Here is a 17002-nt window from a genome sequence, read left to right on the forward strand (position 1 = left end):
CGGATGACTCAAACAAGAAAACAAAATATTGGAAGAAAAAAAAAGTATGGAAATTTAGTTTTGCTCGAACATATACCTTGGCTCCATGTGTTATGTTATTGGTATTGCATAACAGTTTTTCATCTCCTGCTGATAATTTTGATTTTTTTAAACTGTAATTATGGTTTAGTTTTGAAATTTATTCAATTTTATTTTGAGAAATCCAAAATATTTGCTTTTTCTTATTTTCCACAATCCTATAAAGATTTTTCATCTCTTTAAGTAGTTTCATATCTGTTGCTGATAACTTTGAAATGAGCACATTTTCAGTGGTCTCATTCCGATTTGAATGGCTTTTTATTTTTTTTCTCTCATCAATTTGTTATTGTTTCTCCATTATCCATAATCTTCTCTCATTCTGTGGGGATTTAATGTTTGACTGAGTGCTTCAACATGTCAGGGATGCCACTTTTCCGTATTTATACGGAATTCCGTCTTTTTCCCTGTTGTCCGTCTTTTTTCCGTATTTCCGACTTTTCCTGTTTTCTGTGTACTAAAAAAAAGTCGGAAAGTCCTCCTTTTTTCCCCCTACAACTCTCCCGATTGCGATGCATGTCGATCGACTGAGTGAAAGATATTTCCCAGAGATATTTGTTTTATACATTACATAATTTATAAACGCGCGCACTGCCCTTTTACGTTCATTGAGTTATGCTTTTATCAAGGCTTTTCGATTGGAATCCTCAATATCCTGGCCAATCATTGCGAGCGACAAGTTCCGAACGCACGCACATCGACAAGCGCAACAGCGGCACAAATCGCGATATAATAGCGACTGGTAAATACGTCTGTAAAGATGATGACGTCATCCAAGATGGCAACTTACAATGACCAACGTAAGGATCGAGGATGACCAAGTTTTGATCATAATTTGAAAGGAATTAGTGGTAACTGCTGTATAAGGTACGATGTTTCTGAATTTTATATATTTTTTCGTGAATTTGGATGTGATTGTTTTTTCATAATGTAACATTTTATGTACCAAAAACGATCCAAAAATCGGTCTTCCGAATGTTGGATCTAAAATTACAGCTGCATACTGATACGGTACGTAACCCAGGGAGCACCGGCCCGCTTCGCTGGCCGGTGCTTCCTGGTACTGGGTTAGCTGATTGTCTTTATGTACAGGCCAACAACTCTTCAGTCTATGTATTGAACGTGGTTCAGCGGAGGAACCAAAATACAGAGACTGAAGCTTTTACTAGTCTAGCTTTCTATTACTTTAGAAACACACAACTAACTACCGTCAGTTTTTTCAAACCTTGGCTTCAATGTCATCGATCACAACAAGGTTTTTTTGTGCTTGCTGGCTTGTCCAATTTTTTGTACCTGTGTCCGTCCCAAAATTTAAGGTTGACCCCCCTAAATTTTTGGGCTTCCGCCGCCAATGCCCCAATTCACTGATCCTGGACACTGTCCCTGCCCGCGATAAGTTTCAGTATTTTTGGAGGACACCAAGAAGCAGCCCTGACATCTACTCTAGATTGATTGATAATCTCTGATTAAAAAATCTATTTCTGTCCTGCTTTATTAAATCTTACTTCGGTACATTTTTTTTTAAATACAAGGTTATTGACATGTAGGCAAATTTCCAGTCATCCTGCTTGTTGTATTGGTGTCTGGGCTTCCACGAGTTCCAAAGTATTGTATATATCTTTGACTTATGAATATTTTGATGAATGGAATTTGTATATGTATTAGCCATGCTACTTTTAGTTTATTTTCTTCTTTTTTTTTGGAGGGGGTATCTCATTTCAGCAGGTAGACACAAAGCAAATGTTGAATTATATCATCTCAATTTTCCAGCTGGATTATCATGCTTAAAGCTGGTTATCTGCTGAGATGATCTATAGGCAAATGGAGTTGGATGCTGAAAATATTTATTTCCTTTTGAATATCGTTCTTTTGGGCTACGCTGCCTCCTTTAGTTTTGAAATTGCTTGCAGAATTGTAGTACCAGTTACTGGCTGTACCAAAATGTATTGGTTTTACCCTGCATAGGTTGTGACGCTCCTACATGTATACCAAGAATGAGTTATAATCAATTGCAACTTGGTTTTTCAAACAATCAAAAGTGCACATCAGGGACTTGCTCGTGATGTTTTTCTTTGCGATCGAATGCATTTCTTTCTCCAAAGGACACCAGGTCTTGTGTACACTCTTTGTGTTCACAAATGAGTAAGACACAGACATTCTTGGAAACATGCTCTCTTCATGTTCATGCACATGAAGAACATGAGCACTTACGACGAACCCTTCTTCCTTCTGCCCCATCTCCCAATCGGTAATATCATTAAACCATCTGACTCGGCTCGTTGCATGGTGTTCTTGATCCTTTGACCTTTTCTTCAGCATCCTGTCTGCGAAACGTCGAGCAATTTATATAAATACAAGTAAACGAGAAAGAAGTGCAGAAAGAAATATATCTCGATCTGATACCTGAAGATTGTCTTTGATTTGTTGCAAGTCAAGGTACCAGTACTGTAAAGATCTTGAATCTCTTTTCCGGATGTACTTCATGATTTAAACATATTCAGTATACACAAGCTCAAGTTTTATGATGAAGATTTGTTTTCATGAGGATGTTTATGTCTACTGTAGCTCTTTTCCGTTTGCTGGTACAAAGAAAAGTAGACTTCAAAGCACTTTTTTAAGCTTCAATTTTATGACTTGCATGTAAAATGTAAAGAGGAGAAATAAAAAGAAAAAAAAGAGAGAGATTGTCTTTTAGTATTAAACTAAGAATAAAATCTGTGATGAAGCCTTTGAAGTTGTGGATCAAAGTTTTATTTTTTAACTTATGGATTATTCCCCTTGAATCATTATTCTGAGAGAATTGCTGTTAGTGTAAATTTTGTATTAGATCCCATTTAAAAGTGAGACTGTTTTTGTCAATCTTGACCAGATCTGGCGCTATCTGGAGTGCCTGAAGCATTGTGTGGTTATAGAATCAATTATCTTCTTTCCACTGTGTGAAGTAGGCTTAATAAGGAAAGTATTAAAGCTGATTGAAATCTAGAGGAAGTGATATTGTGAGGTGTGGGTTGAAACAGGTTTTAATAATGATAAGAGATGAAAACGCTTTCCCAAAAATACATGGTAGAAATTAGTCTGGGTTTGCATCAGATTTGTATGTTTGCTCGAGGATCAATGGTGTTTCACGGAGAATAAATAGAGCAAATATGGAAAATCATTAAAATGGTAAAGGAAGATAACAATGAAAGAACAAAAGTGACTGTAATGTGAAAAATAACAAAAAACAGTGTAATAGAGATTCAGGGAGAGAGAAAGGGGGGGGGGGGTGGTAGAATGAAAGCAGACTTGATCATCATAGATGTAAATTAATTAAGAGGATTCTTTAAAAAAATAGGTATTTTATTTTTGTCATAAGTTATGGAAAATAGAAGGATTATTGACGCAAAATAAATTCGATCATAAAGAGAAACTTCTTTCTTGCTCATTCCATTGAGAAATCGACTCCTTCGCTTTGCGATGTTTAAATAAATTTAATAAGTCTGGCTTTTGAGTTATCATCTATAGATAGATGATAACTATCTATATCTATAGATAGATGATAACTCTACAAAAAATGTATTTTTGATATCTAACAGTTCAATAATGCTGCAGTGAACATTTCCATCCCCATTCCTGTATATCCTGTATATTTTACATTCTGAAGAGAGTGAATTGACCAGCAACACTCTTTGTATCCTCTGCTTTTCTTTCATACAGGTCACCATGCCATCTATGTAGGTGTCCATGTCCCACACAGCGAAGAGCAGCCACAGAAGCACCATCATCACCACCACCATCACAAACACCGACACAAAGGCAAGAGTAAAAAGAACGGTTCACACAGTAGCGCCAACAACAGTAGTTCCACCTCAGACGCGTTCTCTCCAAACAGCGACCCGGATGCCAGACCAGATGCCCTTCTCCTCGATAAAAACGGTACCGGTAATGAAAAGAGAAGAAACATCACTATTACTCTTTAAAAAAACAAACAAGCTCTAGCCTACATGTATATTATAAGGAAGTAATTGGAATGGATCCGTGGTGAAAGTTTAAGCCATGTCTAGTCATTGCTTAGACTGGGAATCGGCACCTTTCCTGTTTTTTTACATTGATATGAACTAGAATAAAAGTTCTTTCTTACATTGTCAGAAGACAATGAGTACAGGGGGGGCGTTTCATGAAAAAACAAACAAGCTCTAGCCTACATGTATATTATAAGGAAGTAATTGGAATGGATCCGTGGTGAAAGTTTAAGCCATGTCTAGTCATTGCTTAGACTGGGAATCGGCACCTTTCCTGTTTTTACATTGATATGAACTAGAATAAAAGTTCTTTCTTACATTGTCAGAAGACAATGAGTGAGTACAGGGGGGGGCGTTTCATGAAAGGACTTGTCGGACGTTTTATCCGACAAGTCCCATTTTATCCGACAGTTACCATAGGAACAGTGCCCCTCAGCCAATCAAAATCATGGAAAGATGTCAGATCTGACAACTTGTCAGATGGAAATATTGGTGAAACGCTCCCCAGGTATCTCAGAAAAAAAAATCTTTGTAGGAATTTTTGCTAGTCCTGTCCAATCCTATCCAATCTAGTTTCTGTATCCATAGACAATTCACAAAATCATGATCCCATATGGACCTGACTTCTGATAATGTACATACTACCTAAACCTAATTTTGGTAGAGTATACAATAGGGTAGTCTGTTAATGAGATTGAAACATGTATTTTAGGAACTTTTTATTTATTTTTTTATATCCTCTTGGATGTCTTCAGGATTTACTCTGTGCATGCAATCTGAACCCTTAAAAGACCCCTTTGATCCTTGATATCCCATGTTTTTGCAGATGCTTCACAGATCGTCAAGTTCATTCTTGGTGATGACGGATGATATGGAATGACTTACAGTTTGTTCAGTGGTATAATGCATGACTTGAAGGCACTTTGAACCATTTGTGAAACACCGCATTTAATCCTTATACCGTCTTTGCTTGCAGGAGATGATTCTCAGAGGGTCAAGTTTATCCTTGGTGATGAAGGGTCTGGTTACAATGAGTTTATACAAGAAATGGCTTACAGTATGTTCACTGGAATGATGCATGACTGCAAGTTACCTCGAACCCTTAATAACACTCACCTTTGGACCTTGATGCCTTCTATGCTTGCAGGAGATGCAATCTCAAGAAATTAAGTTCATCCTTGGTGATGAAGGGTAGTCACAATGAGATTACCCATGGAATGACTTACAGTATTTTCATTGGTATGATGCATGACTTCAAGTTCATTTGATCCTTTAGTACAGCACCCTTTTGGTCCTTGATACCTTCTTTGCTTGCAGGAGATGCAATCTCAGAAAGATAAATTCATCCTTGGCGATGTCGGGTAGATTACCCATGGAATACATGTAACTTACAGTTTGTTCATTGGTATGATGCATGACTTGAAGTCACTTTGGACTCTATGAAATACCACTCTGGATCTTTAATATCCTGCGTACTTAGAGATGTTTCACATGAAGTGAGGTTCATCCACGATGATGAACGGCAGTCTACGGATAAGATTACACATGGAATGGCTTCTATTTTCTTTGGTATGATGCATGACTTTGGACTCTTGTGAAACTCCCTCTGACTCTTCTTTGCTTGCAGAGGATGCTTCTCAGAGGGTCAAGTTCATCTTGGAGATGAAGGGTAGTCAAGCAATGAGATTACACTTGGAATGACTTACAGGTTGTTCATTGGTATGATGCATGACTTGAAGTCGCATTAAATCATTCGTGAAACAACTCCTTTAATCCTTACACAATTCTTATACCGTCTTTGCTTGCAGGAGATGCTTCTCAGCGGGTTAAGTTCATCCTTGGTGATGAAGCCGATGAGGGTCATGAATCTCATGAGATCTTCACAGAGATGGAGGAGCTGTGCGTTGGGTCTGACGGGGAAGAGCTTGAGTGGAAAGAGATGGCAAGGTAGGTAACAGTTTAGCATGCTGAGGATGTAGTCTTCCGTGAAGCCCAAGGCTACAATAGATCAAGGTTAGGGATAAATGGGAGTAGGGAATCAGAGGAGGTAATAATGTAGCCAGAAGTTACACATTCTGCAGATGTGGCCATCCATGAGGCCCTATGGTTAGGATGGATCAAGTTCAGGTATAAGTGGTAGTAGGGTATCAAGAGAGACAACTATGTAGGCAACAGTTTTAGCATGCTGACGATGTGGTCCTCCACGTAGCCCTAGGTTAGGATGGATCAGGGTCAGGTATAAGTGGGAGTAGGGAATCGAGAGAGACAACAATGTAAGCAGCAATTAGGCAGGCTTAGACATTGAAGGCTAGAGTCAGGGAGGTAGGCAATGCTTTTGCCTGCTGGCGATTTTAAATTAGACATAGAAGAAAATTGGTTAGTGTTTGGAGTGGTAAAATCAAATGGGGAAGAGATACAAGGTGGACACCAGTTTAACATGCTTAGGATGAAGTTAAGATTATCATGATAACAAGGTAATAAGATTAGGTGAAGCTAGGGGAAAGTGGAATCATTATAAGTTACAAGAACTATAATAAATTACCCAAGATGAGGTCCTTTCTTCAAAATCTATTTTGTAAACAGGTGGATAAAGTACGAGGAGGATGTAGATGTGGATGCAGACAGATGGAGTAAACCTCACGTAGCGACACTGCCTCTTCACAGTCTGTTTGAACTGAGGAACTGCCTGATTAATGGTACAGTGTGTCTGGACATGGAGGCAGACAACATAGTCCAGATTGCAGGTGTGTTATATCGAATTGTCCCCGTTTTGACCTAAATTGTGAGGATTGCCAATTCTAAGTTATACTCATATGGGATGCCCAATATCCTCAACTAGTTTCAATTTCTGTGATAAATTTATTATACAAAGATAGAGCTGCGGGTTCAGGATATTTTTTAAGGAGGTACTTCTGGTTCCAAAAGTTTGACAAGCTTGCAAACATACTGTACATACATTTGTGCAGTTATAGAGCACATTTAAACGTGCTCAAAATGGTATACAGTAAAAAAAAATGTATGTTCTACTCTCCAAGTGCTTACAATATGCATAAAGTGGATGCTGTTAAGAAAATAAATAGGTGGTGTGTATCTTGTGTGGGTGAAAGTGAACTTGTCTTTTTTGTGTCCTCCTTAGATCTTGTCCTGGACAAGTTGATTATGTCAGAACAGTTGGATGAGAGCAAGAGAGAACAGGTCCGGGAGGCTCTTCTACGCAAGCACCATCATCAGAGCCACAAGAAACACCGTGACAAGAGGGGTAGCAGTCTCCTGCCCATGATCAGATCTCTGACGGACATCGGACGCAGTCTCTCACAGGGTGGCTCTCACAATACAAGCATGGAACAACAAGGTTTGAACTAATTGAATTGTAGGGAGAGGGGAATGGGAGGGAGGAAGAAAGAGAGAGAGAGTGGAAGACAAAGTCACAGAAATAGACAGAGAAAGAGAGAGAAAATGAAGGTAGGAATGAAGAGGAATTAGAAACAGGAAGGGTAAGGGGAAAAAAATGTAGGAAAAGAAATGTAATAAGGGATGAAGATTTTTTTTTTGTGATTCTGAACACACATGCAGTGAAAAATTTCCAGATCTTATCTTATTTAATTTCTTTCTTCGATTTAAGAAATGAAATAACGTTTTAATTCCTCTTACAGATTCTATGAAAATGAATATGATGATGACGATTGATGATGATGATGATAACGGACATTTAGTGTTTTTATAGCCCTCAAAATGCTCAAGTCACTAATTGTCATTAGCAACGCTATTTTTAATGTGAAATTTTGAGTTAGGTAAACAATTCAAAAATTGAAGGTACCATTTCTGAAAGTTGTCAGGACTGATCAGATGTCATTCTCTGACAGTTACCATAGTAACAGTCAGACATCTGCTTCTCAGTCAGTCACAATCAAGGATACTTGTCAGATCTGACATCTTGTCAGGTTGATGGAATGCACCCTGGTCCTCACTTGGAAGATATTTTCAGTCATTTTAACAATATAAGGAGGGTTAAAGAAATATTTTGTGATTTAGTTATTTATTTTCATGATTATTTTTTTACTCCACCAGCTGCTCAAGGGACACTACAGACATCCCATGGGTCATCCCCTAACATACAGAACAGCCAAACCTCCCCTAGCTCACTCATGGTCAAGACCAGCTCCGGTGAGCTAGGCAAGTCAGATACATCCGGGAGCCTCCCCAAGGTCTCAAGTCATCACAGTCTAAAGGTACGTTACCATGGCGATTGATGAATACTAACCATAATTGATATCTCATTTTATCTCTCTTTCTTTTCTTGTACAAGGTGTTGTCGGTGTTAAGAATTTCATCTTTTTCTACCAAGAATATCGTATTGCCCAAGGATCTCCAGGCACTGGTATTAGTGCTTGTTAGGTTGCCATGGATATATATGTGGCTACCATGGCGATTTATGTCCTTGCTCCTATAAATAATGAGAGATGATTATAAGCCACAAAGTAGAAAAGGTAATTGATGCTCTTTAAAGAGATTTATGAGGTGATTTATGCAGTCAACTTCAAGTGTGTACTTATTCGTTTTGTCGCCTCTAATATCAAGAAGTAGATAGAAAATGTCTTCAGGTTTTTTCATCATACATGAATATGAGAATCATGGTCAAAATAAGTGTTCACATTTGTTTGTCAGACATTTTTGTAAGGTGGCAGTGTGTGTCATGACCTGTACTGTTGAAAAACAACAATGAATCATTGAAATGAAGAATGAAACACAGCATTGCCTGTGCATTCACAGGGGAAGCCCAAACATGTTATGACATTTGTGTGAATTAGAAGTGAGTCATTTAGAACTATATCATGATCTACATCAAAAGACACATTTAAAGGAATGGTTGTCAGTAAAGAAATATTACAGGTCTGTTCGTATTTAACATATGTATAATTTGTTATTGTGAAATATTTTAATATAGCCAAAGAGGAGGGTTTTTGAGATTAATAAATTGATGCAATTTTGCATTTCATGGCTAGAAGTTATCCATTTAGTGTAGCCAATAAGTTATTTGATTTCTAAGTCAAGTTTAAATCAGACGTTAAATATACATTAAATATCAAATATCTTGATATTGTAATGATCAGTTATATTTAGGATACTGCATGACAATCAGGTTGGAAATAATCCAATGGATACTATATTCTAAGTTGTAGAACATTTCAAAATATAGTCATTTGGAAATGGAAGTTGGTGAGATGTAGGTGCTTTAATGAGACTTGGTTGTGGTCCAAACCACATTTTGTTTTTTCCGACAATCGATTCGCTATCATGAATCACCCACCTTTACCCCCAAAAGAAGCAACTGGTTTCAACTTTTAAAAAAGTCCCCGATGAAAAATTCATCATGTCATTTTATGAAGAGAGAGAAAAAATGGAATCCTCTTTCACATTAATGTTTCTCGCCCTCTTTCCTGATTCTTTCATCGATGTTCAGAATAACCAGGAAGGTCTTTTATAAGTTGACTCTGTGCCAACCTCGATCTAGTCCCCATTTTCTTGTTAAGGATGTATGATAACCTAAATTATTGACAGAGAGCAGATCACATGCTTATTATAAAGGTTTAAAAAAAACCAATGTTTTACAATGGTAACTTTAATTAAAAGAAAAGAATGAAATTTGCGTGCTTTCTATAAAGGTAACATCAATTTAGTAAGAGTGCATTTGACCCAATTTCTTTAATGTTATTTAAATTTGATAACATGAGAGGAGCTTACATGCTTTCTATAAAGACAAACACAAATCTTTAATCAGAGGACAGCTCATATACCTACATATTTCTAAAGTGTGGTATTTAAAAACATAAGAGTAATGTAATACTGCATCAGTAGATAAAGGTATGGGATCATAATAAACCTAGACATTTTTGGAAAGGAAACATCCTGATGGGCTTATCTCTGTGAAATATGTGTGAATAAAATAATCACCACCAGCAGTGGCAAAATATTGACAAACCACTTTGTAAGTTTGTATTGAATTGGAAGAGAATGAATACATATGTAAATGTAGCTGGTAAGTAAATCTTTTTCAGGAATACCTGTACATGTATTTGTGTATTTGCACTTTATAGTCATTGCAAAGGTTGAAAAATACAAATCAAATTTATAAATTCATGTATTCATCATTATGTGAATAGTTGAATGATATCAATACGGCCTGAGGGGAACATCAAATATGTTTTCAGAACAGAATCGTATTGTTCCGAGCCTCTAGATGAGGGCAACAAAGTTCTTTTATATTTGATGCCCCCTGAGAGTAGAGCCAGTCAGTAAAGAGCAAAATAATGAAGATGCCTGGAGATATTTTACCATTGGTGTTTATACCAGGATCTCATAGCTTTACCATTGTGACGTGATTGTCAAACATTGTGATGCATGTTGTTACTGCACGTAACTATTTCAAATTGATGCGTATCCCTTTGCACACGTCTTCAGGTGCCCGGAAGCGAATCCATGGAAAATTCAAAGGTATATTTTGCATCGTCTCTGCATGCAGAGTCAGAGCGTGCAGAGTGACTAAAGCAAAATACAAACCATTTAACCCATTCATTCCTAATGTTCATGAAAACTGGAGTAATTCAGTTCTGTAGATGACCAGCCCAGGGACCTGTTTCATAAAACTTGTTATGATATCAAATTTGCAACACAGTAAAGGCTACTAGAATTGTTCAATCTGATTGGTTTGTAATGAACTTGTTTTAGAAATTGTCTATTTGTTATTGCAACAAGTCTTTTATGAAACAGGACCCCGATGTCTGATACGGGATATAATTATTTATATTGACTAGGTTATCAGACAGCTTCGATGTGAATATTGAGTGGTATGGTGTAGCTTTTTAAGTATTAAAAAATTGAATTGAAAAAAATAATCATAATCATAACCCGAAATAATAGCCTGTGAATGGATTATTTTTCTTATTTTTGAGAATTAATCTTTACTTCCTTTTAAGTTTTAGTATGATTAAGATATATTAAAAAAAAATGCCTAAATTTCTGTGGTAGTATGGTATATTCTGTATTTTACATACATAACCTTGTTTAAAATTCATGCATGACGAGTGTAGATATTTATGCAGTGTTTATCTGACTGTTAAAATCATATTGAAGTGGCCTTTTTATTTTAGTTGCCGTAGGCTTTTATTTTGGTAGAAGCATTTACTTAAGTGGAATAATAGTTAAGAACAATTTAATGTACAGTACTTGTATACTAATTGATTGTGTCGTATATATTTAGATATTTTTGCTCATCCAAAATTCCCTCTAATACACATTTCATCATTATGTGAACGTTTGTGTGTTTTTACATGTAGATATGTAATTTGTATAATCGCCTTTAGTACTGGGTAGATACAGATTCATGAAGATTTGTATAGCAAAAATAATTGTGAAATACATACAGTCTCCTGTCTTTGCACAAAAAATGTGGATATACTGCCCTCTATTGTTCATTAGTTGTAATGTCATTATCAACATATTAGTAGTAAAATATGATTTCTAGTTTGCTCCCATATTTACACCTGTTAATTTGTCAATGTCCCCATCAAATATCACTTCTTTGTAGTGTAATATCTTGTGCCCTGTAAATGTGAAACTTCCTGGTAATTGTTGGTTTTGAATAGTTTGAGTCAATTCCATATGAGAAGTAATGACGTTCTCACGATTACAAGTCTGAAATTAATATACAAGTAGGTAATATGAATTGTACAATTCATGCAACTTTTGGGCAGTATTATATGATGCATGGTCCTTAACTTACATGAAGCGGGACTGAATTACTGTTTGCAAGTAAACGCTTCTTAACAACAAACCTAAACCTCGTACCTTTTCCAATTTTTATTCAACAGGATAGTTTCTGTTGTTGAAATGTCACTTCTCTTGTGTGGAATTTACTTCAAAATTACACTGTCCTATGAATAAACACAGCACTTGTTCGTAAATCAGATTTTCCATTAAAATATTTCACAGAATAACCCTGTAACCCCTTCCCCCCAGATATTGAGCTGACATAGCAACAGAGATGTTGTAATACGTAAGAGCAACAAGCAAAAAACAGCTATTTTCTGCAATGATTTGGAAGAGGAAAAGGGAATAAGGAAATAACCATATCGAAATACATTTATCAACTCAAAATATAATATTTTTTGTCTGCAACATATGAAAATTTGATTTGACTGTGCTATGTATATTCATCCACACGGTTTGTTTTTTATGCCAAGTGTGGTAGCACCCCTGATGTGGATAATGTTTAGTAGTGCGAACACACCTTCCCTCTATGTATCTTGGCTTTTTTTCTTGTCTCTCTCCCCCCACAGAAAAGATTCAGTGAAGCTCGTCTCTCCATCCCGCACAACCTACACGGACATAGTCTCTCGGTTGGCTTCCAGTTTCATTTTTTTTCCCCTTAGTTTTATTTCACGGTGTTTATTCTTTTTAATAAAAACCCATAAAGGTGTTGTGCTTTGCTTTCCTTTTTATTCCCCAACGTGCAACCTCCAACCATACTGGCTGTAACCATCCATTTCATAATGTTTTTATTTATTTATTTAATTCATTTTCTTGGTCAAGATGTCATCTTGTTTTTGCAGGTGTTGTGATGTTTTGGCTATTCTTGTTTTGATGAGTTTTTGATGTTTTGAAGGTGTTAGTGGTGAATTTTGCTGTTTTTAGCAGGCTGGATTACGTTTTCTCTCTGGTCATAGCCGTTTTATTTGTTCTCTCAGTGGTCATATTCATGAAAAAGAAAAAAAGCACCAAGCTGCGGTTTCTGCCGAGCCTTTTTATGTCACAGTCTACTTCTTTAATTCTTTTCCTTCTGTTCTTTGTCATATTTTTGAGGATGCCATGTTGGCTATCCTTCCATGCTCACTTCACCATGTAATTACCATGTCATCTTGTTTATATGTTTACCCACAATGCATTTCTTCAATGTGTCACATACCTCATTGTTACTTTAAAAAAAATATATATATATGTATATTTTTGGGTTACTTCAACAACTTATATAGCATTGCAATGGATGGAGCTCCAGGGCTCCTTTTTGAGTATCCATGGCCCATTTGAGAATTTCAGGTGCGAAATCATCCAGAGCGCCCGTGAAAGTTTTTCCCTGCTCATTGTCAATATTGCCAGTTTTATTGATACTGTCATTTCAGACAAATTTGACTCTTAGACTTGATTTTTTTTAAATGTGTTTAAATAGGTATGAGACGTATGGAATGAAATTTATTGTTTCTTTTCACTTATCATTCACTTGTCACCTCCATGCACTTAATAATAATCACACTCCACTTTCCCAGCTTCTATCAGAGTTGTTAGTTGAAAATTAGTTATCCTTTATCAACCTTAACCAACTGTCTTGGTAATTAATCAACCTGCTAATTTTAAACATATTATTTTGGATTAAATCATGGTTTTCTTTGATTTATATAATTGAAATTCAATGTTAGATGAAAAAAGGGCATAAAAACAGTGTAACTAATTATAGTCTTTTTTCAAAGTTATTCATAAGGTAATGTATTCATTGGATGAATATATATCTGTAACATTGGAAAAGCTTTAGCATTGCAATGGATGGAGCGCCAGGGCTCCTTTTCGAGTCATTGATATAATTGAAATTCAATATGAGATGAGAAAAAGGGCATAAATACAATATTACCTAATTATAGTCTGTTAAAGTTATTTGCAAGGTGATGTATTCATTGGATGAATATTACTGAGAATTGACAAAGAACTTATTAAATTTCTTTCTGCCCTTGTTAATTTGACTAACACTCATACATGCATGTCCTTCTCTTTCTTCTGTAAGTGGTCATGTACATTTCACCTACATAGTTGTCATGGTAACTTTTTTTTTTCATTTTATCACATTTTTTTTCATTCCTCTGACCCTCTTCTGTGATGCAAATGAACATACAGGAATCACATTCACATGGCATTTCACAATCTTGTGAATCTTTCAGAAATCATTAAATCGATAGATAACATGAATATAACAGAATGAAGTAAATTTCACAGCATTAGTTTGAACTTCAGCGCTGTTGGAATGATAATCACCACCATCATATATGTACCATCAATCATCATCTTAGTCTGATCATCATCATCTCCATCATCATCCTCTTCCTTATCACCATCACCATCATCTCCATCATCCTCGTCATCCTCCTCATCCTCCTCATCATCCTCATCATCCCCATCATCAACATCCTCATCATCCTCATCATCAACATCATCATCATCCTCATCATCCTCATCATCAACAACATCATCATCCTCATCATCCTCATCTTCCTCATCATCATCAATTTTCATCATAATTGTAATAATCATTGTCATTGTAATTACTATCATCATTACCATTGTCGTCATTGTCATCATCGTCATAACATTCATAAAGTTTGTTGCTGTAGTTGTCATTTTCATCATCATCTTTTTCTTCATGCTCAATCATAACCATCACTACCACCATTTTCTCATTTATCATTACCATCACAATCTGCACATTGCATCATTATTTGTAACTAACAACATTTTCATTAATGTGTATCCATCGTCATTTCATTCTCTATAAAAAAAAATACATTTCATGAAAAAAGTCCTCCATTCTGCTTTGGTGAGAACTCCTAATCCAGCAATGGCACCTGAATATTAAATTTAAAACTTTTCATGTTTATATGCAGTGTCTGATGATGCTTTGATTTTATTTGCTTTTTAATTGTTGATTAAGTTTTCATAACTCCATTTTAGTAATGATATTGAAAATATTTAAGTCTTTGAGTTAAAGTGAAACTCATCACAATGCATCGGTCCCATTAAATTCATGATTAAGTTAAAATCATTGCTGAGTTGTTGATTTAGTGAATTATTTTTGCAGACATTTTCATGAAGCAGCTATGAAAAGTGATATTAAAGAAAAATACAGCTGAATAGTCACTGAACAGAGAAAACAATTTCTACAAAGCATTTTTCATCAAGGTTGTTAATAAATTTCATTCTTGTAAAAAATGCTTGCAGGTTTGTCAAATTATGACCTCATAGAAATGTGACCATTAAAAAAATGTTTTAAAAAAGAGTGAGCAAATTTCACTGTTGCTTATTAAAAAGAAACACTTTGTTTGTAATGTATTGCTAAGAGTGTATGTAATAGTTAATGCATTCAAGCATTTCACTAAATCTTTCACTGAAAAGTAAGAAATGAGCTTCAAATTATTCTACAATTTAAACAGTTTTAAACATAGATGCACTAATATGCCAGCTAAGCTATAATGAGTTCATCACTAAGTTTAAATTATTTTCCCATAGATATTATCATTCCATTGAATAGAAATATGAATATCCTACCCTTTAAATACTGTATTTATCATCATATTTGAATGGAGTCCATCATGGTATACTGATGCTACACTATTTAGTATATATAGGACTTTCATTCTAACATTATTTCTTTGCATGGTCTTGGTGTTATATTGATGTTTGTTATATATTTCAGTTTGATGTGACATGGTTTTTCTTTCTCCGCTGCTGCTTTTTGTGGCGTCGTTTTTCCCCCTCTCACAGAAAAGACTGAGTGAAGCTAGAATGTCTCTGCCGCAAAACCTCCAGGGTCTTAGTATGACGGTTCGACAAATTTTATTTATCTTTTTATTTTCATTTTTTTTATTCTTAAAAGTGATAACTGCTCTTGGATTTTACATGATACATGTATATGTGCTTGTTGTCCCCCCCCCCTCCTGCTGCCTTCTGTGCCCCTTCCCCATCCTCACTTTCCCCCTCCTTCATTCTCCCCCTCCCTCATTCTTTGACCTTGCCCCCCCCCCCATTTCCTTGCTTCTGAGCCTCCATTCAAGCCCCTTTCACAATGGGTGGTGCGACTTTGTGCAACAAACGATCGCACAAGCAATTGTGAAAGCCCCTTTACTTATCGTGAGAAATGAAATATCAAACTGGTTAGGCCTTAAAAATCAGTAAGATTATTTATTTATTCAGCCTTTGTTCAAATTATTCAGAATTGTGAATATAGAATCTGAAGTTTGTTAAGATAAATTCTGCAACATTTTGATGGGTCCCTCCCATTATCCCAGGTGGTTGATTTAGAACCAGAAGTTTTGCAAATTTCCCCTCCATGGGTCTCGCATACATCTTAGGCATAACTGGGAATTCCATTGAAATCTTGCAGAATTTATCTTCATATTTAGTTCAGATTCTACATGATTCATGCCTTTGCGAGCAAGTATAACCAAAGTTCAACAAAAACAATATAGATAATATTCCCCATCCTTGATAATTTTGGAGGCTAATTAAAAGTTTTCATTTCTACTTTTCCACCAATTGTGGTGCCATGAAAGTGGGGTACATGTACCTTTCTCTCGATAGGCTCTTCTTATATTGCAATGTGTAATACTGTGGAAGATAAATTTTGTCTGATCAAAAGTGTAAAAGTTTCATCGCTGACTTTAGCAACATGTTATTTTTTTAGTAAAAGGGAAACTGCTAGCTTTTACTCCATCGTACAAGATTGATTCCATTTGTACATATGATAGCGACATAGAATACAAAGTAGATCAAATCTCCAGGCCCCATTTCATGCCCAACTATGTTATAAAATCTTTTCAGCTTCCTCCCTTCTTCTCCCCCTCCCCATAATGTTGAGCTCCTCATAATATTATTGTATCATACATAAGGTTTAATGAAAAAAACAACTCATATTTTTCTCATAAAACTTTTTCAAATACTTCTTTATAATATACACCCTTCCTCTCCTTTATCTACTACCAATATATTTGCATGGCACTCAATGTGCATTATGTGACTTGTTTGTATATATGTGTGTTTACTTTCTGATATTGCATGCCCATCTGCATGGCTGTATGTATTGTCCTGTTATTGTTGTCTACTGTTTTGTA

General features: G+C 35.8%; 1 protein-coding gene across 17 annotated transcripts in view; it reads left to right on the forward strand.

Moving 5' to 3' along the window:
• Positions 1-17002, forward strand: part of LOC121419934 (electroneutral sodium bicarbonate exchanger 1-like) — a 77750-nt gene that overhangs the window by 28527 nt on the left and 32221 nt on the right. For 7 of the 17 annotated variants that reach the window (XM_041614421.1, XM_041614460.1, XM_041614452.1 and 4 more), the window contains exons 3-9: positions 3772-3996; positions 5885-6023; positions 6660-6820; positions 7213-7428; positions 8145-8305; positions 12413-12472; positions 15657-15716. In XM_041614421.1, the coding sequence (XP_041470355.1) occupies positions 3772-3996; positions 5885-6023; positions 6660-6820; positions 7213-7428; positions 8145-8305; positions 12413-12472; positions 15657-15716 (1022 nt within the window). Of the gene's footprint in view, positions 1-3771; positions 3997-5884; positions 6024-6659; positions 6821-7212; positions 7429-8144; positions 8306-10535; positions 10569-12412; positions 12473-15656; positions 15717-17002 lie in introns of all 17 variants that reach the window. The other 10 variants (XM_041614469.1, XM_041614496.1, XM_041614490.1 and 7 more) reach the window with 5 other exon arrangements.

This window comes from Lytechinus variegatus, chromosome 1 (genome assembly GCF_018143015.1).
Source record: "Lytechinus variegatus isolate NC3 chromosome 1, Lvar_3.0, whole genome shotgun sequence".
In the NCBI taxonomy this organism is placed as follows: Eukaryota; Metazoa; Echinodermata; class Echinoidea; order Temnopleuroida; family Toxopneustidae; genus Lytechinus; species Lytechinus variegatus.